Raw genomic sequence first — 22,900 nt, forward strand, 5'->3', positions numbered from 1 at the left:
CGCCTCCCCACCTCGACCCCCTTCCTGGGGCCTAAATCTTCGCCAGCGTCGCCGCCAGCGTCTGTGCCGCGTCCCTAGCCCTGCGAAGGACAGGCCTCGCGCCAGGACCCCGGTGGACTTCTGAGGTGGCCAGAGCCCCGCCGCGGCCCCCTGCCCCCACCCTGGGTGTTCGTCCGCCCACTCGCCCATCGAGCCTCGCGACCTCGCGTCCCCCATCCCACCGTGCCTCGGGATTCAGGTCTATTGAGCCGAGATACCCTCCCGCGCGTCCCAGTCCCCAAGCCATGAGCCCCTCGCCCACCGGGTCTCGGGCCTGGCGGCTTCCCTATCAACCCCGCTGCTCTGGTTATTCCAGTCAGAGGCGCCTGCAGCCCACCAGCCCCTCCTCCCAACCATTGTCCCTCTACCTCCAACCTCCGCGACTCACACTCCTGGGCTTCAGTCCGTAGGCATAGCACCCCTTTCCACACGCACTCAGGATCTCCCTTCCCAGCCCCCCACCCACACTCTGGGCTTCACACACCTCCTTTGGGACTACTGCCGCCTGCCCCTAGGCCTTGGGATTCACTTGTAACTACAAGGCTGCCCTGCCCCCACTGCCTCCCTCCCACTGTTCCAAGCCGACCTACTCCAGGCTGCAGGGCCTTGGAGACCATCCTTTGAGCCCCCCAGTTTTGTGTTATCTCAGAACAAACACCCCAGTGTTCTCCGCTTTGGCCTGTCCCCAGCCACTGTGCAGCAGGCAACTCCTAGGCCTCACTTACCACACCCGGCCTGACAGCTGTTGCCATTTGCTTCCCCAACTCCTGGATGGCCTTGATTTTCTCACCTCCCCTCTCACTCTAGCTTGCCTGTTGTCTTTTCCTTGTGTGTTCCAGGTGCCAGGATGGTGGGGGAACTCCGCTACAGGGAATTCAGGGTTCCCCTGGGGCCCGGCTTGCATGCCTATCCTGATGAGCTGATCCGCCAGCGGGTGGGCCATGACGGGCATCCTGAGTACCAGGTCCGCTGGCTCATCCTCAGGCGTGGCGACGATGGGGATGGGGCCTCTAGCCAAGTGGACTGCAAGGCTGAGCACATCCTGCTATGGATGTCCAACGACGAGATCTATGCCAACTGCCACAAAATGCTGGGCGAGGATGGCCAGGTCATCAGGCCCTCCCAGGAGTCTGCAGGGGAGTCTGGGGCCCTGGACAAATCTGTGCTGGGGGAGATGGAAACCGATGTGAAGTCCCTGATTCAGAGAGCCCTTCGGCAGCTGGAAGAGTGTGTGGGCAACATCCCTCCTGCTCCTCTACTTCACACTGTCCATGTGCTCAGTGCCTATGCCAGCATCGAGGCCCTCACTGGGGTATTCAAAGACCCAAGGGTCCTGGACTTGCTCATGCACATGTTGAGTAGTCCTGATTATCAGATTCGCTGGAGCGCAGGCCGGATGATACAAGCCCTGTCCTCCCATGACGCTGGTGAGGGGCCGTGTGGGGAGGAAGGGAAAGCAGGAAAGGGGCAGGGTCTGCTCAGGGACTCCCAAGACACTGTGGCAGGAGCCTCTGACTTCATCAGTACGTAAACGATTCTGTTGTCCTTCTCTTAGAGTTGGAAGAAAAGAAAGTGGGAATGGGGTGGGTATCTCTGCCTAAAGGGAAAAGACTGAATGCTCAAGAACCTAGTCGGTGTTGTATGCAAAGGAAGAGTCGAGTTTGGACTATTGCAGATTGTGTGTATGTGTGTGTGTCTGTGTATGAATCAGATAGTAAATTTTGGCTTTTGAAGCAGATCAGCAAGTCATGTCATTCTCACTGTGTGGCAGCAAAAGCATTGGACTGAAGAAGTAGAGGGTCTAGGAGGGATGCCTGGGAAGTGTGAAGTTAGGGAGTAATTACTGATTGGGGCATGGGTTACAGGGACCCGGACTCAGATCCTTCTGTCACTGAGCCAACAAGAGGCCATTGAGAAACACCTGGATTTTGACAGCCGCTGTGCTCTGCTAGCGCTGTTTGCACAGGCCACACTCTCTGAACATCCCATGTCTTTCGAGGGCATTCAGCTGCCACAGGTATCCCGTTGGGGGTATGGGGTGGGGGAAATCTGTGCACAGGATATAAAGACCAGGCCCTTTCCCCTGTCTATGGAAGACAGTGTGGAGAGTGGGGCTTAGGCTGGGACAGGGTGGATGTAAGCTAAAGGCTATATCCCACAGGTCCCAGGAAGGCTGCTCTTTTCCCTGGTGAAGCACTATTTGCATGTCACCTCCCTCCTGGATCAACTGAACGACAGTGCTGTGGAACCGAGAGCCCAGAACAACTCTGCTTCTGAAGAGTTGAGTGGGGAGAGAGGTCAGCTGGAGCTGGAGTTCAGTATGGCCATGGGCACCCTGATCTCTGAGCTGGTGCAGGCCATGCGCTGGGACCAGGCCTCAAGCAAACCAAGGAGCTTGGTGCGGTCCCCCTGTCCCATCTTCCAGCCTCGGCTGGCAGATGTGGGCTCAGGGCATCCACCTACCCAGGCTCAGCCCTCCCTCAGGAGGTCAAGACGGTTTCGCCCCCGCTCTGAGTTCGCAAGTGGCAATACCTATGCCTTGTACGTGCGCGACACACTGCAGCCAGGGATGCGGGTGCGGATGCTGGATGATTACGAGGAGATCAGTGCCGGGGATGAGGGCGAGTTCCGGCAGAGCAACAATGGCGTGCCCCCTGTGCAGGTGAGCGACGGGACACTGTTGGGGACCTATATGGGATGGGGCATAGCTGGGGCTTCCATACAGGAGCTCTGGCTTCAGAAAGATTGGGATGGTGAAAGAGGCTCAACGGTTGATAGAATGGCCATTTAGAGGGCTGAGAAAATCTGGATTAGGAAGCTATAAGGTCAAGAAGATTCACACCCAGGAAGAAACCGACATAGCAAGATTCCCCCAAAGGTCAGGGCAGGGAGATGAGTGGTTCAGGCTAGGAGGAAGTGTAGGGCCATAAGCCCTCAGAGGTAGGGTGAGAGGAAAGGAAGCTCCTCCCCAGAAAGGAAAGGCGTCCTTTGTGTGTGTACATATTCTCCATATGCCAGTGTTTTTCTATTTGGAGGTTTTTCCAAACCTGGCCGGGGGGTCACCCCGGGGGCTATAAATCCTCATTATTGGTCCACAGCCAGTTACTAGCGAGCTGTCTCTTCCCTTTCCCTCTCTCTTTTTCCCTGTCCTCCAGGTGTTGTGGGAGTCAACAGGCCGTACCTACTGGGTACACTGGCACATGCTGGAGATCTTGGGCTTTGAGGGGGATGTTGAGAACGTGATTGAGGCTAATGAGTACCAGGGGGCAGTGGCCAGTGGAGCCCTAGGTGCAGGTGAGCTCAGAGAAAGCAGGGGTTAGCTCTGAGCAGAGCTCTGAGCAGTGGTCTGGCTGCGTGGGTAGGGACATCCCTGTGCCTCATGGCCTGTTTCCATAGCCCTGCCCTCCTGGCGCTGGAAGCCCATGACAGAGCTCTATGCTGTGCCCTACGTGCTGCCTGAGGATGAGGACACTGAGGAGAGTGAACACCTGACCCAGGCTGAGTGGTGGGAGCTCCTCTTCTTCATCAGGAAGCTGGATGGTCCTGACCATCAGAAGATTCTCCAGATCCTCCAGGAGAACCTAGATGGGGAGGTAGAGCCAACCTGGAGACACTTGGAGGCTGAAGGGTTCCCCTGCAAGGGCTGGACTATGCAGAGCATTTGCAAGGCTGAAGATGAAATGTGGAGGGCAGATAGCCTAAGAGGCGCAGGGGAGGGGTCTGGAATGTTCAGAGGTGGGAGGGTGCTGGCAGGCTGTTTGGGAGGAGCCAGCTGCTAGACATGAAATGATCAAGATGGAGGATGTGTGTGCAGAGAGATCCCTAGCCCTACCAGGTGCCCTCAGGAGCCTCTGTGCCAGCAGGACTGCCTGCAGTGATAGCTTCTTCCTGATGGCAGATTCTGGATGACGAGATCCTGGCGGAACTGGCCGTACCCATAGAATTGGCCCAGGACCTGCTGCTGACTCTGCCACAGCGACTTGATGACAGCTCCCTCAGGGACCTGATCAGTTGCCATGTCTACAGGAAGTATGGGCCTGAGATCCTGGCAGGGCACCTGGCCTACCCATCCCTTCTAGAAACTCAGCAAGATATCTTCCTGCTGGAAGCCCAGGCCCAGCCTCAGGAATCAGAAAATGCAGCCAGAGTGGAAGGTGGGTGCCAGACTTACCTGCGCTAGAGCATTAGTACAGGAAACATGTCTCTGCTGATTCTTGTGCAGTCCTGTCTGGAAGAGATGGCATGTTAGGGAGAATCTGAAACTTCGAGATAAGCAACAAATGGAGATGTGGATGTTATGTTTTCTGAAAGAATGAAGGGGGATATAAGGTTAGAAAATGGAAGGAGTTTTTTCCTTTCTTTTTTTTTTTAGAGATAGAGCCTTGTTCTGTCTCAGCTAGATTGCAGTAGCACAATCATAGCTTACTGCAACCTTAAACTCCTGGGCTCAAGATTCGCCTGGGCAACTTGGCGAGACCTCATCTCTACAATAAATCAAAAATTAGCCGGGCATGGTAGCTCATGCCTGTAATTCCAGCTACCTGGAAGGCTGAGGCGGAAAAATCGCCAGAGCCCAGCAAATTGAGGCTGCGGTGGCCAGGAGCGTGCCACTGCACTCCAGTCTGGGTGACAGAGTGAGACTCCAACTCAAAAAAAAAAAAAAGAATGTAAAATTTGTCATGAAGTTATCTTATAAGGACATTAAGAGATGCTATGAGATCCCTTAGCCTAACTTATAAGGGAACCAAAAAAAGCACATTTAGGATAAATTAGAAATAAAGATAGAGAATTAGGAATCTGTCCTTTCCTGAGCCTTCACTTCACTAACAATGGCCAACTCTTGTGACTCCTCCCACTTACTGTAGCAGAAGAACCCCCGTTTCAGAACCTCAGCACTCCCCTGCAGCATCTGGTAGAAGGTTGTGGGCCGGCTGGGAAAATCCTTCTGGATCTAGAGAAAGCCCTGAGCTCAGAGGGCACCCAGGAGAGCAAGGTTAAACCAGTACTGTTACAGCTGCAGCGGCAGCCCCAGCCATTCCTTGCACTAATGCAGAGTCTGGACACTCCTGAGACTAACAGGACCCTGCACCTGACTGTGCTGCGGTAAGAGGGTGGAAAGAGGTGGGGTTAGGCAGAGGGGGAGTCTCTGAGGCTGGCTATACATCTCTCTCTTCTCCTGTCTCTGCTCCCCAGAATCCTGAAGCAGCTGGTGGACTTCCCCGAGGCTCTGCTCCTCCCCTGGCATGAGGCCATGGACGCTTGCATGTCTAGCCTGCGGTCCCCAAACACTGATCGAGAGGTACCCCTGCCCTGCTCAGGGGATATGTTGGGAGGGAGAAGACACAAGGCAGCCACTGGCAAGGCAAATCCCCCCAGGCGAGGCCCTGGAGGGCACAAGGGAGACTTTGTGCCCTTCGTTTGAGTTTTACTTTTAAAATTGAATTTCATTTTTTTTAAATAGGTAATGCATTCACATGATTCCCAAATCAAAATGATATAACAAGGTATACATTGAGAATTCTCGCTCTTATCCCAATCCCTGTTGTCCCAGTGCCCCTCAACCCTGCTTGTTGGTAACCACTTGTATTAATTGTTCCCTTCCTGTGTTCCCTTATGCAAGAAGAAACAAACCCAAATGTGTGCTTTTACTCACCATCCCCTTTCTTACACAAAAAGATATATGTACATATCTAACACCAAGAGCCTAGGTGACTCCTTTTCTGGCTGAGCCTATAGGAGAAAGGGGGATGAAGGAGGCAGAGGGGCTGTCACATACCAGAGTCCCTGCAAGGGTTACAGAGAAGTCCTGAGCACAGAAGGCTTCAGAAGGGCTCACAGATCTAGGGTCATGGTGGCACTGGGTGTCTACAGTCCATATTTGTGGCTGGTCCCCAGAATTTAGTTTGTTGGTTTTTTTTTTAGCATGTATGATTTATTGAGAAGACAAAAGCTCCTACAGCAGGAGGGTACCTGAGGGGGTTGCCCCAGAATTTAATTTTTTGGGTTTTTTTTGAGTCAGAGTTTCACTCTTTTACCCAGGCTGGAATGCAATGGCATGCTCACAGCCACCACAGCCTCGACCTGCTGGGCTCTGGCGATCCTTCCGCCTCAGTCTTCCAAGTAACTAGAACTACAGGCGCACACTACCACACCCGGCTAAATTTTTTTTTTATTTTTTGAGTTGGAGTCTCACTCTGTCGCCCAGACTGGAGTGCAGTGGCCGCTCCCGGCCACCGCAGCCTCGACCTTCTGGGGTCCGGGGATCCTTCCGCCTCAGCCTTCCAAGTAGCCGGAATTACAGGCATGCGCTATCACACCTGGCTGATTTTTTGATTTATTGTAGAGATGAGGTCTTGTCAAGTTGCCCAGGGGGGTCTCAAACCCGCGGGCATAGGCAATCCACTCACCTCGGCCTCCCAAAGTGCAGGATTACAGGCTGAGCCACTGAGCTCAGCTCCGGGTTATTTTTTTATTTGCTGTAGAGACAAGGTCTCACCAAGTTGCCCAGGCTGGTCTCAAACCCCTGAGGTCAAGCAATCCTCTAGCCTCCACCTCCCAAAGTACTGGGATTACAGGCTTGAACCACTGCGCCCTGCCTAGAATTTAGTTTTTGAGGGGGACTCACTGTGTCCACACACAAACCCAGCCATCCAGGTGTCTGTACTTGGGGCCTGAACATCTCAAAATGCAGCCCTGCATCTGGTTCTTGGGACAGCGGGGCCAGAATGTAAGAACCCAGGGCTGCTCTCTGCACCTTTTGCCAACATTCTCAGTGGCCTAGATCGCCAGTGTGGCAGGACAGCTATTGACTTTTTCCAGTTCGGTTTGTTTTGGGTTTTCTAACTCTACCTGGCTCTCATGTCTCCTCCATTGCTGTGTCTTTACGTCCTCACTCTGTCTTATTCAATGCAGTGTACCCGGCACACAGCACACAGTGGGTCCATACTGTTGCATATGTCCTTGTAGCCCCCGCCATCCCCTTTATTTACCTCTTGATTTATGTCCCCACCCCAGGTGCTCCAGGAACTGATTTTCTTCCTGCACCGCCTGACCTCGGTGAGCAGGGACTATGCTGTGGTGCTGAATCAGCTGGGAGCTCGAGATGCCATCTCCAAGGCCCTGGAAAAGCACCTGGGAAAGCTGGAGCTGGCTCAGGAGCTGCGGGACATGGTGTTCAAGTGTGAGAAGCATGCCCACCTCTACCGGAAACTTACCACCAACATCCTGGGAGGCTGCATCCAGGTCAGGAGGAAGGGCAGGAGGAAGCTTGTGGGTTCAGAGCTGCGTCAAATACTAAACCTGAGCAGTGACAGGGAAGGGATGTGTTCCTACAGCTTTGAGCAGCAGGTGACCCTAGTGAGCCTGGAACATTCGTTTCCCTGCCCCCTTCCCCATCTGGGCCTGCTCTGCTGATGTTATGGAGGAAGTCCCACTGCTACTTGGTTGTTCCTTCACATGTTTTCGTGTGTCTCTCCATGTTCCTCCCTCCTTCCTGTACCGTTTTTCTCTGATGTTCTGGCTGCAGATGGTGCTGGGCCAGATTGAAGACCACAGACGAACCCACCGGCCCATCAACATTCCCTTCTTTGATGTGTTCCTCCGATATCTGTGCCAGGGTTTGTGCCTGTCCCCCATTGCTCCATGTCCCCACACCTATGTCTTGTTTTCTCCTCTACACCCTCCCAGACTGTGACCTTACCCCTTCCTTCCCACTTGCCCCCAGGCTCCAGTGTGGATGTGAGGGAGGACAAGTGCTGGGAGAAGGTGGAGGTGTCCTCCAACCCACACCGGGCCAGCAAGCTGACAGACCGCAACCCCAAGACCTACTGGGAGTCCAACGGCAGCACTGGCTCCCACTACATCACCCTGCACATGCGCCAGGGCGTCCTCATCAGGTAACACCCTCCACGCATATGCACAATCACATACCTATGCTTTCTCCTGCCTTCCCTACATTTGTCTCAGAGGAAGCACCAACCCCCTTAATTTGGCCAGATTCCCCCTGGGCTCTGTCTGCCAGACATGACAGGCTCTAGTTCTGACTGGTTCTTCCTCCCCACTCCAGGCAGCTGACTCTGCTGGTGGCCAGTGAGGACTCGAGCTACATGCCGGCCCGGGTGGCGGTGTATGGGGGTGATAGCCCCAGCTCTCTTAACATGGAACTCAACTCGGTAGGGCCCTGTGCTGTTAGCCCTCCACCTCACAGGATCTGCCCTCCTGCCCAGACCCTAAACTCCTGCCTGTCTTACGCCACACAGAAAGTAATCCTTTATCCCTGTGCCTGTGTGACAGGCCCTGAGTGAGAGGGTGGCATTAGGACCCCTTCATCAAGACCCCACACATCCCAGGGCTGGGGAAGGGAGGGACACACAAGGGGACTGGAACCTGGAGCCAGCTTGGGTACTGTCAGCACTCCCATCTACATAGGTGGAGGTAATAGCCTTCCCTGCCCTGCCAGGTAAACGTGATGCCCTCCGCCAGCCGGGTGGTCCTCCTGGAAAACCTGAAACGCTTCTGGTCCATCATTCAGATCCGAATAAAGCGCTGCCAGCAGGTGGGGCCTGGGGTGTGGGGTGTGGCCCTGGGTATGGGGATCTGAGCCAGTAACCGTGGCAGATCTTGAGCCAGAGCACCAGCCAGGGTCTCGGGCAGCTCCAGGGGTGGACATAACTGACCCCAACCTATCCCAAGGAGGGTGTGGGGCAAGCCAAACAGGCCCATGTGTGTTTCAGGGCGGCATCGATACGCGCATTCGGGGGTTGGAAGTCCTGGGTCCCAAGCCCACTTTCTGGCCAGTGTTCCGAGAGCAGCTGTGTCGTCATACACGCCTCTTCTACATGGTTCGGGCTCAGGCCTGGAGCCAGGATTTGGCCGAGGACCGCAGGAGCCTCCTGCACCTGAGTTCTAGGTGTGTGAGAACATGTGTGTGTGCCTATGTCTGTGGGAAAGGTAAGGCTATTGCAAATGACTGGTGGGCAGGGTCTGTAGAGGCCATAAGATGGAGGTTTAGTACACTTAAAGAGGGAAGGCTGGCTATGGCTGCTCACACCTATATTCCCAGCACTTTGAGAGGCTGAGACTGGAGGATTACTTGAGCCCAAGAGTTCGAGGACAGCCTGGGCAACGTAGTAGACCTCATCTCTACAAAAAATTAGCTAGGTGTGGTAGTGTTAGCCTATAGTCCTAGCTACTCAGGAGGCTGATGTGGGACGATCACTTGAGCCCAGGAGTTTGAGCATATGGTGAGCCTTGATCATACCACTGCACTCCAGCCTCAGAGTGAGACTCTGACTCAAAAAATTAAAATGTACACACACACACACACACACACACACACACACACACACACACACACACACTTGGGGAGGGGTCTGGAGTGTCCTGAGAATGGGTTATACCAGTTAGCACAGGGCACTTCTGAAGTACCAAGTGGAACTTTAGTCTGGGTACTGGGGGTTAGCTGGCAGTCTTAGGCTAGGCGGACACTGGGGTAACTTCTGCCTCAAGCCTCTGACACTTTCATCCTCATCCCCAGACTCAATGGGGCTCTGCGCCAGGAGCAGAATTTTGCTGATCGCTTCCTCCCTGACAATGAGGCTGCCCAAGCTCTGGGCAAGACCTGCTGGGAGGCCCTGGTCAGCCCCCTGGTGCAGAACATCACCTCACCCGGTAATGTCCTGACACCTGGGCCCTTTACCATTCCCTACTTGGCATACTAACCAGCTCCTACTTGCTCTACCCTAGAACCACCTGGGTTATGCTCTTGGCCCTTTTGGCATTTGTCACCCCTGGTACCCTCTTGTCACAGCCCAAGGGCTGCCCCCTTTCCCGTGTCTTTCAAGTACCAACTGACACCATAAAGGCAGGAGGGGCCTTACTGTCCCCACTTCCCTGTAAACATGCCACACTTTTGTTTGTTTATCGCAACCCAGATGAAGATGGCACCAGTTCCCTGGGCTGGCTGCTGGACCAGTACCTGGAGTGTCGGGAGGCTGCCCACAATCCCCAGAGCCGCGCGGCAGCATTCTCCTCACGGGTGCGCCGCCTCACTCATCTGCTGGTGCACGTCGAGCCCTGCGAGGTGCCCCCTCCAGTGATGGCCACTCGGCCCAGTGAGTAGAGATCCGGGTGGGGAGATCTGCTTAGGAGCATTTCTCTGGGCCCCTGCTTGCATACTGAAGTCTTCTGTCCATCCTTGCCCTTCCCCTCCTTATATGCTCAGCCTGTTCATCTTCCAGATTTATGTCACCCTAACCAGGAACATCCTTTTGGATGGCAGCATGTCAGGAGAGGCCTCAGGGCTCACCCTTGGATGGGGATTTGGGATTAGTGTGGCTGCCCCTCCTTGCCTCTGCCACTTTCTGTCTTTACAGAGGGCAGAAACAGAAGCCATGACTGGAGCTCCTTGGCCACCCGGGGCCTTCCAAGCAGCATCATGAGAAACCTGACCCGCTGTTGGCAGGCTGTGGTGGAGGAGCAGGTGGGCAGGGGCAGACGTGGGAAGGGAGGGGGCACCGTAATGGTGGCATGTTGGGTTGCCTTTTCATGCTACTGCCCCTTCTTTCCAGGTGAACAATTTTCTGACCTCATCATGGCAAGATGATGACTTCGTGCCACGCTATTGTGAGCACTTTAATAATCTGCAAAAGTCGAGCTCTGAGCTGTTTGAGCCAAGAGCAGCATTCTTGCTGGCGCTGCAGAATGGCTGTGCAGGGGCCTTGCTGAAGCTCCCTTTTCTCAAAGCTGCCCATGTAAGCCTCTACCCTCGCCACATCCTGGGTCTCTCCCTCTAAACTCTCTCTTCCTCACGTCCTTGAAACAGCCTACCTTCCATTCCTATTCTATGACAGACATGTATTTGTATTTAGCCGTGTTCTCAAAAATTTGAAAAATAGAAAAAAGAAAGAAACAGTTACCTGCAACATGCCATCCAGTCTCTTTCTTCTGTTAGTGCGCATGATTTTTTTTTTTTTTTTTTTTTTGAGTTGGAGTCTCACTTTGTCACCCAGACTGGAGTGCAGTGGCCGCTTCCGGCCACCGCAGTCTCGACCTGTTGGGCTCTGGCGATCCTTCCGCCTTAGCCTTCCAAGTAGCTGGAACTGCAGGCACGCACTACCACACCCGGCTAATTTTTTGATTTATTGTAGAGATGAGGTCTCACCAAGTTGCCCAGGCGGGACTCGAACCCGCGGGCTCAGGCAATCCACTCACCTCAGCCTCCCAAAGCGTGGGATTACAGGCTGAGCCACCGAGCCTGGCTAGTGTGCATGATTTAACAGTCCACTCATGAGCTGCAGTGCTCTGTCTTGTGTTTTTTTCATTTTTTATTTTTTTTTTGAGTCAGAGTCTCACTCTGTTGCCCAGGCTGGAGTGCAGTGGCACGCTCACGGCCACCACTGCCTCGACCTGCTAGGCTCAGGCAATCCTTCCATCTCAGCCTTCCAAGTAGCTGGAACTACAAGTGCATGCCATCATACCCCACAAATTTTTTTATTTCGTCAAGTTGCCTAGTCTGATCTTGAACCCCTGGACTCAGGGAGTCCTCTCGCCTCCACCTCCCATAGTGCTGGGATTACAGGCGTGAGCCACTGTGCCCAGCCTGTCCCGTTTCTTTTGACTGTTATACTAGAATCCTTTTTCAATGTTGCTGTTCTCGTTTTTTCTTTTTGTACAAATACCATCTAAAGGATATAATATGATTTGCTTCACCATTCCCATTTTTTTCAACAAATAGTTAATATGCACTTAAAACATGTCAGGCAAAATAAGAGCCCAAGATAGAATAGTAAGAAGATATACAAATTCTTTTCCCTTAAAGTTTATAGTCTCCTGGGGAAGATGCACAGTTAAGCAAATGGTAAACTAAAGCGTCATGCGCACCCTGGTAAGCAGGGGATGGCGCAGCAGGAGCATGGAGCCATGGCTGCTTGGGTTCCTCCAACTGTATTTTATCAGTAATGGTGCAGTGTGACCATCTTTGTGCATGTAAATTGTTTATTTTTTTCATTTATTTATTCTGAGTTGGGGTCTTACTCTGTCGCCCAGGCTGGAGTGCATGGCTCAACACAGCCTCGACCTCCTGGGCTCAGGCGATCCTTCCATCTCAGCTTCCTGAGTAGCTGGAACTAGAGGCGTGTACTACCATGCCCAGTTTATTTTTTTAATTTTTTGTAGCGGTGAGGTCTTACTATGTTACACAGGCTGGTCTTGAATTCTGGGCTCAAGCAATCTTCCCACCTTGGCCTCCCAAGGTGTTGGGATTATAGGCATGAACCACCACATCAGGCCTGTTTGTTCATTTTACTTTATTTGTTATTGATTGATTGGTTGATTGAGTAAGAGTCTCACTCTGTTGCCCAGGCTGGAGTGCAGTGTCATGTTCACAACCACCACAGCCCTGACCTGCTGGGCTCAGGCAATTCTTCTGCCTCAGCCTTCCAAGTAACTGGAACTACAGGCACATACCACAACGCCCAGCTAATTTTTTGATTTATTGTAGAGATGAGGTCTCACCAAGTTGCCTAGGCTTGTCTCCAATCCCTTGGCTCGGGCAGTTGTCTCACCTCCTTCTCCCAAAGTGCTGGGATTACAGGTGTGAGCCACTCTGTCTGGCCTGTTTCTTCATTTTATGTACTTTTTTTTTTTTTTTTTTTTTAGTTGGAGTCTCACTCCATCACCCAGGCTGGAGTGCAGTGGCACGCTCACAGCCACCCCAGCATCTATCTGCTAGGCTCTGGCGATCCTTCTGCCTCAGCCTTCCAAGTAGCCAGAACTAGGCACGCACTACCATGCTTGGCTAATTTTTGGATTTATTGTAGAGACGAGGTCTCACCATGTTGCCCAGACTGGTCACGAACCCTCAGGCTCAGGCAATACTCTCGCCTCGGCCTCCCAAAGTACTGGGATTACAGACTTGAGCCACCACACTTGGCCTAATTTTTGATTAATTGTAGATATGAGGTCTCGCCAAGTTACCCAGGCTGGTCTCAAACAAGTGGGCTCAGACATTCCTCTCTCCTTGACCTCCAAAAGTGCTGTGATTATAGATGTGAGCTGCTGTGCCCAGCCCTGTTTCTTCATTTTAAGTGATTGTTGTTGGTTTGGTTTTTAGACACAGTTATTGTGAAAAAACACTTTCTGTAATTGTTAATATTACTAATTTACACAATTAATGATCTTGTAAAATAGATAAAAGTGTGGACCAACTTATGAAGCTGCCAGCCATTCGTATCTACTGCCCAGACCCTCCCCACTGCTCCCACTCACCTGTTCTGTCTGCCCGTTCATGATTTTCCTGTGCTCTGCCAACATGTAGGTGAGTGAGCAGTTTGCCCGGCACATCGACCAGCGAATCCAGGGTAGCCGGATTGGTGGAGCCCGGGGAATGGAGATGCTAGCACAGCTGCAGCGATGCCTGGAAGCCGTCTCAATTTTATCTGGCCTGGAGATAGCAACCACCTTTGAACATTACTATCAGTGAGTGTGGACCTAGGGAGTGGGAGCTGGGGGGGAGGTAGGCTGGCAGGGGCAGGGCTGGCCCATGGGGACCAGGAATCGGGGATACAAGCAGGCTGGAGCCCTGGAGCACAAAGCTGGGCCATGCTGTCACCCACACTGAGGCTTAGCCTGGCTGTGTGTGCTGCAGGCACTACATGGCAGACCGTCTCCTGGGCGTGGGCTCGAGCTGGCTGGAGGGGGCCGTGCTGGAGCAGATTGGTCCCTGCTTCCCCAACCGCCTCCCCCAGCAGATGCTGCGGAGCCTGAGTGCCTCTGAGGAGCTGCAGCGCCAGTTCCATGTCTATCAGCTTCAGCGGCTCGACCAGGAGCTCCTAAAGCTGGAGGATACAGAGAAGAAAATACAGGTGGATGCATTGGGAGGGATGAGCCAACAGGGAGGAACGGAGGCATGGAGCAGACTGGAGGAGGCCATGGCATTTGGGAACCCTGTGCTCTTGCAGGTGGGCCTTGATGTCAGCGGCAAGGAGCAGGAGAGTGAGAAGGAAGAGGGCGCTGGGGCAGCTGCCACGGTGGATGTGGTGGAGGGAGAGGAAGAGGAAGAGGAGAATGAGGACCTCTACTATGAAGGAGCAATGCCAGAAGTGTCTGTGCTTGTCCTGTCCCCACGCTGCTGGCCTGTCGCCTCGATCTGTCACACACTGAACCCCAGGACCTGCCTGCCATCCTATCTGAGGGGCACTTTGAACCAATACTCTAACTTCTACAATAAGAGTGAGCAGCCAGACAGAGGGAACTGGGGCTGGAAGAGGATGGGCTATTGGGCCTGGGGTGACCCTGGGGTTGGGAGCCTTGATGTCAAAAGAGGCGGTCTTTAGGGCTAGGAATTCCTTAGGCAATGGCGGAGATAGGGTGGATTTGAGAAGAAAGGCAGGAGCTTAGGTTTCAATTTAGGAAATGACAGGTGCTACCAGACGCTAGATTTCCAGTTCATTGCCTTTTCTGTCCTAAAATAAGTCCCAGGAATCTCTTTGTGGGTAGTGGGAACAATGGAGGTGGGAGGTACCTGAGGCCACCAGAAAGGACTTTTCCTCGGGAGCAGGTGTCTGTCTCCTTCCTGGACAGTCACCTGTAGTCCTGAACTCCCCACTAGGGTGTGATCCCTGGGCTGGACAGCATCAAAGCACAGGGAAGAGACCCAGAACCTGTCCTCAGGGAGCTCCCAGACTGCTGGGGGAGACAGTGTTTCCTCTTTCACAATATTCCAGTTTGATGAAAGCCCTAGTCCTTCCATACTCCGTGGTTTTGTCTTTCTAAAGAAAATAAGGCTGGACGTGGTGGCTCACACCTATAATCCCAGCACTTTGGGAGGCCAAGGTGAGAGAATTGCTTGACCCCAAGGGTTCGAGACCAGCCTGGGCAACTTGGTGAGACCTCATCTCTATGATAAATCAAGAAAAATTAGCCAGGCATGGTGACACATGCCTGTAGTTCCAGCTACTTGGAAGGCTGAGGTGGAAGGATTGCCTGAGCCCAGCAGGTTGAGGCTGCAGTGGCCATGAGTGTGCTACTGCCCTCCAGCCTGGATGACAGAGTGAGACTTGACTCAAAAAATAAAATAAAAATAGAAAATGGGGCAATCTCTGAAGGCACTAACCAGAACCTGCCTGGCACAGAGCTCCCAGGTATCTGAGGCTCAACAGGGAGCCAGACACAGAGAAGGATGAGAGCTGGAAGCTCCAACCAGGAGCCTCAGTGTCCATTAGTGCTGGTCCTGTGCTCTGCAGAGATCAGCAGGAGCAAAGCTTGACCTGTGGTGGCCCCTCACTCCAGCCCCTAACTTGCCCCTCCCCACTGCTCATTGTCTCCCTCCTCCCCCCGGTACTTCTCCAGGTCAGAGCCACCCCACCCTAGAGCGAGGCTCACAGAGGCGACTGCAGTGGACATGGCTGGGCCGGGCTGAGCTGCAATTTGGAGACCAGACCCTGCACGTGTCCACCGTGCAGATGTGGCTGCTGCTGCATCTCAATGATCTGAAGGTGGCCCAGCCCGCTGCTCTCTCTCAATTGGTCCCTCACCTTTCTTCCCTGAACCTTGACTCCCTATTCTTTCCTCCATCCTCTCCTCCCCATCCCTTGGGAAGGCCCTGAATGTTTTCTACCTCTTCTCTTCAGGCAGTCTCTGTGGAGAGTCTGCTGGCACTCTCAGGGCTCTCTCTAGACATGCTGAATCAGGCCATTGGGCCTCTCACCTCCTCACGAGGCCCCTTGAAGCTTCACGAGCAGAAGGACGTACCAGGAGGTATGTGCTCGGGGCCGGGAGCCTGTGCTCTGAGCCAAGGCCAGGCTCCTCATATGGGCTCTCCACCGATTGATCGGTGTTGATTTCAGAGGTGCTCCAGATTCGAGAGAGCAGTGAGGAACCCAGGCCAAGGAGGGGCAATGTGTGGCTCATCCCACCTCAGACATACCTGAAAGCTGAGGACGAAGAGGGCCGGAGCTTGGAGAAGAGACGGAATCTTCTGAACTGTCTCATCGTCCGAATCATCAAGGCCCACGGGGATGAGGGGCTGCATATTGACCAGCTTGTCTGTCTGGTAGGCGGGGATGGGCACAGTGGGGGAGGGGGCTTTACAGGGGTGGGGGCAGCAGTCCACAGGAGGAGGAGAGTCCACACTGGAAGCATCCGGTTCACTCTACAGCCTGTAGGCGTATGAGTAGTGAATTCAGGGTGCACCTGATGCCCTTGGGACTTCCTGTCCCAGCAGTGTGTTTGGAGTGGCAGCTAGAGGTGGGGTGGGCTGGGTGCTCTAACCCACTGCTTTTGCTTTCCTCTCCCATACCAGGTGCTGGAGGCTTGGCAGAAGGGCCCATGTCCTCCCAGAGGCCTGGTCAGCAGCCTTGGTAGGGGGTCTGCCTGCAGCAGCACCGACGTCCTCTCCTGTGTCCTACACCTGCTGGGCAAGGGCACGCTAAGACGCCATGATGACCGGCCCCAGATACTGTCCTACGCGGTCCCTGTGACTGTGATGGAGCCTCACACTGAGTCCCTGAACCCGGGCTCCTCAGGCCCCAACCCGCCACTCACCTTCCACACCCTGCAGATTCGCTCTCGGGGTGTGCCATATGCCTCCTGCACTGGCACCCAGAGCTTCTCTACCTTCCGGTAGTCCTGGAGATGGGGCCATGGAAGGTAGAACTGGGGCTTTCTACACAAATAAAATGCAGGAGTTTGATGATATGATCTGCGTGTGTTTGGTGACTGCTAGAGACCTGAGTGGGAAGGGAGAGGGGCTTTCCTTGCTAATAGTGGGGAAGGAGCCCTCTGGCACGGAGGGTGTCTGACGGCATGCTGAGAGTCCTGTTAGGGTGAGGTTGGTAGACTGGGAGAAGGGTAGAGGGAATCTGGTGTGACTTAGCACCTCCTCGAGGCAGGGAGACTAAGTGGGCTGGGTGGGATGGTTCTCAGCCCCTTCTCAGGAGGTATGTGGTCAGGCTGGATGTCACCTGGCAGGCTGGAGACCCAAGCCCACCTTGGCCACTCACCAGCTGGTCTGTAACCCGAGAGATTATCGAGCAGGGTTTCATTTTCCTCCTTTGTGGAATTGGATCAGTCACCATGGGACTCTGACAAGTAACAGGTAGGGAAGCATTTGACATAGTGAAGGCTCTGCCAGCGAGTGCCTGTTTGGCCACCGAGCACTTCCATCAGTGAATGTGACTTGTGTCTTCCCCAAGTAAGGCTGACATCATGAAGGTGAGAGAAGAGGCCCATGTGGCCCCTGCAAGCACCCAGGAACCTGAATGTGTATGTATCCTATGTGACAGTGCAGGATCTGGGTTGGAAGCAGACTTGGAACTGCAGCTCACATCTCACTTCCTCCACAGCTCCTCCACATTGCTCTTCTCTCCCACTCCTCTGCCTCTGCCACCTCCTCTGGCTCTGCACAGCTGCACACACTGTAGTCAAACTCCTACCCTCCCGTGAGTATGGTGGCTCACACCTGTAGTCTCAGCTACTTGGGAGGCTGAGACAGGAGGATCACACGAGCCCAGGAGTTCTAGGCTCTAGTGCAGTATTGCCAATTGGGTGTCTACACTGAGTTCAGCATCAATATGGTAACCTCCTGGGAGCAGGGAACCACCAGGTTGCCTAAGATGGTGTGAACCTTCCCAGGTCGGAAACAGCAGGTCAAAACTCTCATGTTAATTAATACTGGGATTGCACTTGTGGAAAGCCACCGCACTCCAGCCTGGGCAACATAGCAAGACCTGTCTCTAAAAAACAAAATGAAGCCGGGCTTGGTGGCTCAGCCTGTAATCTCACGCCTTTGGGAGGTTGAAGTGGATGGATTGCCTGAGCCCGTGGGTTCGAGACCTGCCTGGGCAGCGAGACCTCATCTCCACAATAAAAAAAAAAAAAAAAAAAATTAGCCAGGCGTGGTAGCGCATGCCTGTAGTTCCGGCTACTCGGAAGGCTGAGGGGGAAGGATCGCCAGAGCCCAGCAGGTCGAGGATGCAGTGGCCGGGAGCAGCCACTGCACTCCAGTCTGGGCGACAGAGTGAAACTCCAACTCAAAAAATAAATTAAATAAATAAATAAATAAATAAATAACAAAATGAGGCTGACTTGGTGGCTCAGCCTGTAATCACAGCACTTTGTGAGGCCAAGGCAAGTGATTCCCTGAGCCCGCATGTTCAAGACCAGTTTGGGCAACTTGCCAAGACCTTGCTCGTCTCTACAATAAATCAAAAATCAGCCAGGCGTGTTAGCACATGCTTGTAGTTCCGGCTACTTGGAAGGCTGAGGCTGAAGAATTGCCTGAGCCCAGCAGGTTGAAACTGCGGCAGCCGGGAGCATGCCACTGCACTCCAGCAGAGTGAGACTCCAACTCAATAAATAAATACATACTGACGCCAGGCTTGGTGGCTCAGCCTGTAATCCCAGCACTTTGGGAGGCCGAGGTGAGTGGATTGCCTGAGCTCGCAGGTTCCAGACCACCCGGACAACTTGGTGAGACCTTGTCTCTACAATAAAATAAAAAACTAGCCAGGCGTGGTAGCGTGTGCTTGTAGTTCCAGCTACTTGGAAAGCTGAGGTGAAGGATCACCGGAGCCCAGCAGGTCAATACTGGTGTGGCCATGAGCGTGTCACTGCACTCCAGCCTGGACAACAGAGACTCCAACTCAAAAAAAAAAAAAAAAAAAAAAACAAGACTCCTATCCCTTACTAGCCCCATAGACACATCCCTGGCCCTGCGCTGTAGGGGAGGTTTCCTTGTGCTGCTATGATTGGCTCCCTTGGCTCCACCCACACTGAGGCAGGGCAGGTCAGGCTAAGGGGCCCTGATGCCAGGAGTGGCGCTCTGATCTTGGCAGGGCCACTAGGGAGGAGGGAAGAAGGGATGACCCAGGCATCCGGAGGCTCACAGCCCAGAGGTAACAGGAAAAAAGCTATAGAAGGTGGAGGAAGGGGGGAGAAGAGTCAGATGGAAAAGAAGGGAACTGAGGCCAGACAATAGGAACTGAATGCCACCCAGGATTGAGATTTGGAGTAGAGTCTAGGAGAAAAGGGCCAGGGCTTGTGAGTCAGCCTGCTCAGGAGGGGACCATAAAACAAGGCAGAGGGGCCCCAGTGGACAAGAGCTCATGCTTGCTTTGCAGTATTGGTCCCATGGAGCTGTTCTGGCTCCCACAGCAGGTGCCAGCCTGCGGGGAAATGGCTGCCTTGTAGGGCAGAGTCCAGATAGGCAGCAGCCGGCTGGGGCTGCAGTGGGCCAGGGCACACTGGAGTTGCTGCAGTTTGTCACTTGACTGCCTCTCTACTTTTGCACCATCATGGCCTAATTTCTGTTGGCCTAGGCCAAGATCTTATTCTTGAGCGAACTCTCAGATGCCACAGCTTTTTGTCCTTTTCTGGGCTCTCATGCTCTTTACGAGCCTATCCTTGTCCACCAGAAACCCAAAGAACCCCATGCCGCGGGCTCTGGTAACCAGGTCAGCATGCAGTGCCTGCACGGGCAGAGGGTGAGACTTTTTCACCGCAACCGTTCTGCTACTGCCCCCACAGGCTCCTGCATGGGCTGAGCTGTAGGCCAACCCTTGAGCTCACTGTCCCCAGTCAACTCCTTATGCATCCCACTCAGTCACCCTGCCCCTCAGTCTCCCATGGGGAACCTCCTTGCTCATTTGCAATGGTGAAGTCTTCAGCAACTTTTAAGGGAAGAACACACCAGCTTTGGCTTTGCAACCCTGCAAGTTGCTGTCTAAAGTATAACTCCTGCTGGGCTCGGTAGCTCAGCCTGTAATCCCAGCGCTTTGGGAGGCCGCGGGTTGAAGACCCGCCTGGGCAACTTGGCAAGATCGCATCTCTACAATAAAATCAAAATAATTAGCCAGGTGTAGTAGTGCACACCTGTAGTTCCAGCTACTTGGAAGGCCGAGGCGGAAGGATCGCCAGAGCCCAGCAGGTTGAAACTGCAGTGGCCGGGAGCGCCGGCCACTGCACTCCAGGCTGGGTGACAGAGTGAGACTCCAACTCAAAAAATAAAGTACAGCTCCTGCATAGTCCCGGCCCTTAGTACACATCCCCAGCCCCGCCCCCAGACTCTAGCCTGGCCTCTGTCACCAGCACCAGGAAGGACTCCTCTCTGCCTGCCCTCAGGGCCATCCATTCTAGAGGGCAGTTGGTTTCATTTAATTTTTCTTTTTTTGAGTTGGAGTCTCATTCAGTCACCCAGACTGGAGTGCAGTGGCCGCTCCTTGGCCACCACAGCCTTGACCTGCTGGGGTCCGGCGATCCTTCTGCCTCAGCCTTCCAAGTAGCTGAAACTACAGGTGTGCGCTATCACGCCCGGCTAATTTTTTTGATTTATTGTAGAGATGAGGTCTCGCCAAGTTGCCCAGGCGGATCTCTAACCCGCGGACTCAGGCAATTCACTCACCTCAGTCTCCCAAAGCTTGGGATTACAGGCTGAGCCACCGAGCCTAGCCTGGTTTTCATTTCTTTTCTTTTTCTAAATTTTGTACAAAAAAAAATTTTTTTTGTAAGTGGGAGTAAAAAAAAAATGGCCCAGGCTGTTGTGCAGTGGCACACTCACAGCCACCTCAGACTCAATCTGCTGGGATCAGGAAACCCAGAAGCCTCAGCCTCCCAAGTAGCTGGGATTACAGGCATGTGCCACCTCACCCAGCTAATTTTTTAACTTTATTGTAGAGATGAGGCCTCACCAAGTTGTCCAGGCTTATCTCGAACCCCTGGATTCAGGCAATCCTCTCGCCTCCACTTCCCAAAGTGCTGGGATTACTGGCGTGAGCCATCACACTTGGCCTCTTCCATGTCTTTTTTTTTTGAGTCAGAGTCTCACTCTGTCGCCCAGGCTGGAGTGCAGTGGCATACTTGTGGCCACTGCAAACTCAACCAGTTGGGTTCAGGCAATCCCTTCCACCTTAGTCTTCCATGTAGCTGGAACCACAGGTGTGCACTACCATGTCCAGGTAATTTTTTGATTTAGCCGGGCTCAGTGGCTCAGCCTGTAATCCCGCGCCTTTGGGAGGCTGAGGTGAGTGGATTGCCTGAGCCCGCGGGTTCGAGACCTGCCTGGGCAACTTGGCAAGACCTCATCTTTACAATAAATCAAAAATTAGCCGGGTGTGGTAGCGCACACCTGTAGATCCAGCTACTTGGAAGGCTGAGGTGGAAGAATTGCCGGAACCCAGCAGGTCAAGGTTGTGGTGGCCGGGAGCGGCCACTGCACTCCAGTCTGGGCAACAGAGTGAGATTCCAACTCAAAAAAAAAAAAAAAAAAATTTTTTTTTTGATTTATTGTAGATACGAGGTCTCTCATATTGCCAGACTGGTCTCAAACTTGTGGGTTCAAGCAGTCCTCTAGCCTCAGCCTCCAAAGTGCTTGCATTACAGGCGTGAACCACCCTGCCTAGCTTCTTTCATGTCTTTAAACTTGTTTTCCTTAGTTTCCATTTCTGTATCTCTGTGCTCTATCTGTGTAACTTCTTCACATCTACTTCCAGTTCACTCTCCTTCAGGGAAAAGTCTAATAACCATAGTTTCTAACATCAAGTAGTTTTTCATTTAGGAAAGTTTAGGATGGGTATGGTGGCTCACGCCTATAATCCCAGCACTTGGGAAGCAGAGGCAAGAGCATCACTTGAGCCTAGGAGTTTCAGATCAGCCTGGGAAACATGGCAAGACCCTGTCTTTTTTTTTTTTCTTTTTGAGTCAGAGTTTCACTGTATCACCCAGACTAGAATACAATGGCATGATTATGGCCACTGCAGCCTCAACTTGCTGGGCTCACATGATCCTTCCGCCTCAGCCTTCCAAGTAGCTGTAACTACAGGCAGGTGCCACCACACCCAGCTAACTTTTTGATTTATTTTAGAGGCGAGGTTTCACCAAGTTACCCAAAGCTGGTCTTGAACCCCTGATCTCAGGCAATCCTCTTGCCTCAGTCTCTCAAAGTGTGGGATTTCAGGCCTGAGCCACTGCGCCCAGCCCTGTATCTATTAAAAAAATAAAAATTAGGGGGCACACCTCATCAACAAGGGTACTTGCATAATGAGCATTTGTATACCTAACCCTGAATTATATCCCACTTTTTTTTTTCCCCGAGTTAGAGTCTCACTCTATCACCCAGGCTGGAGTGCAGTGGCATGCTCACAGCTACCCCAGCATCGACCTGCTAGACTCCAGCAATCCTTCCACCTCAGCCCTCCAAGTAGCTGGAACTACAAGTGTGCACTCCCACACCTGGCTAATTTTTTTATTTTTATTGTAGAGACGAGGTCTCACTATGTTGCCCAGGCTGGTCTCGAACCCACAGGCTCAGGCAATCCTCTCGCCTCAGCTTCCCAAAGTGCTGGGATTACAGGCTTGAGCCACCATGCCCAGCTTGTACCCCACATCTTTAAAATTAAAAAAAGGAAAAGAAAAAATTAAAAAGTTAAAAAATAAAGTTTACCTTTTTTTGAGTTGGAGTCTTATTCTGTCAGTTAAGCTGGAGGGCAGTTGGCATGCTCCCGGCCACCACAGCCTCAACCTGCTGGGCTCAAGCGATCCTTCCACAGCCTTCAAAGTAGCTGGAACTATAGGCACGTGCCACCATGCCCGGCCAATTTTTTAAATTTATTGTAGAGATGCAGTCTCACCAAGTTGCCCAGGCTGGTCTCGAACCCACAGACTCAAGGCAATCCTCTCACCTCAGCCTCCCAAAGTGCTGAGATTATAGGCGTGAACCACTGTGCCTGGCCCAAAGTTACTTTTTAATTACATCAGTCTGGTCCCGTTTGATCTTCTTTTCATTACTCACACTTTTTCTTTGAACATAAGTAAAACATTTTATATTTTGTATTTTATACTTGTAACATTGCTGCCTTTGCCTGATTCT

At 52.9% G+C, this 22,900-nt stretch overlaps 1 protein-coding gene across 2 annotated transcripts; it reads left to right on the plus strand.

The window, feature by feature from the left end:
- Positions 1 to 47: 47 nt before the first annotated feature.
- On the plus strand, positions 48 to 16,734 carry CUL7 (cullin 7). Of its 2 annotated transcripts, none has more exons than XM_008066130.2 (26): positions 48 to 125; positions 879 to 1,562; positions 1,905 to 2,056; positions 2,201 to 2,701; positions 3,195 to 3,333; positions 3,436 to 3,632; positions 3,938 to 4,193; positions 4,905 to 5,142; positions 5,233 to 5,338; positions 7,054 to 7,281; positions 7,565 to 7,655; positions 7,763 to 7,934; positions 8,105 to 8,210; positions 8,498 to 8,593; positions 8,772 to 8,947; positions 9,575 to 9,708; positions 9,972 to 10,151; positions 10,413 to 10,519; positions 10,608 to 10,790; positions 13,355 to 13,515; positions 13,685 to 13,901; positions 13,998 to 14,268; positions 15,388 to 15,533; positions 15,669 to 15,795; positions 15,885 to 16,090; positions 16,340 to 16,734. In XM_008066130.2, the coding sequence occupies exons 2-26, from the start codon at positions 887 to 889 to the stop codon at positions 16,661 to 16,663; spliced, it is 5,190 nt and encodes a 1,729-aa protein (XP_008064321.1). In that variant the 5' UTR covers positions 48 to 125; positions 879 to 886; the 3' UTR covers positions 16,664 to 16,734. The 2 variants fall into 2 exon arrangements, with proteins under 2 accessions (XP_008064321.1, XP_008064323.1); XM_008066132.2 differs by having other exon boundaries at positions 879 to 1,466.
- Positions 16,735 to 22,900: the final 6,166 nt, after the last annotated feature.

Source organism: Carlito syrichta, unplaced genomic scaffold (genome assembly GCF_000164805.1).
Source record: "Carlito syrichta isolate Samal-C Ts95f unplaced genomic scaffold, Tarsius_syrichta-2.0.1 Scaffold308847, whole genome shotgun sequence".
NCBI lineage: Eukaryota > Metazoa > Chordata > Mammalia > Primates > Tarsiidae > Carlito > Carlito syrichta.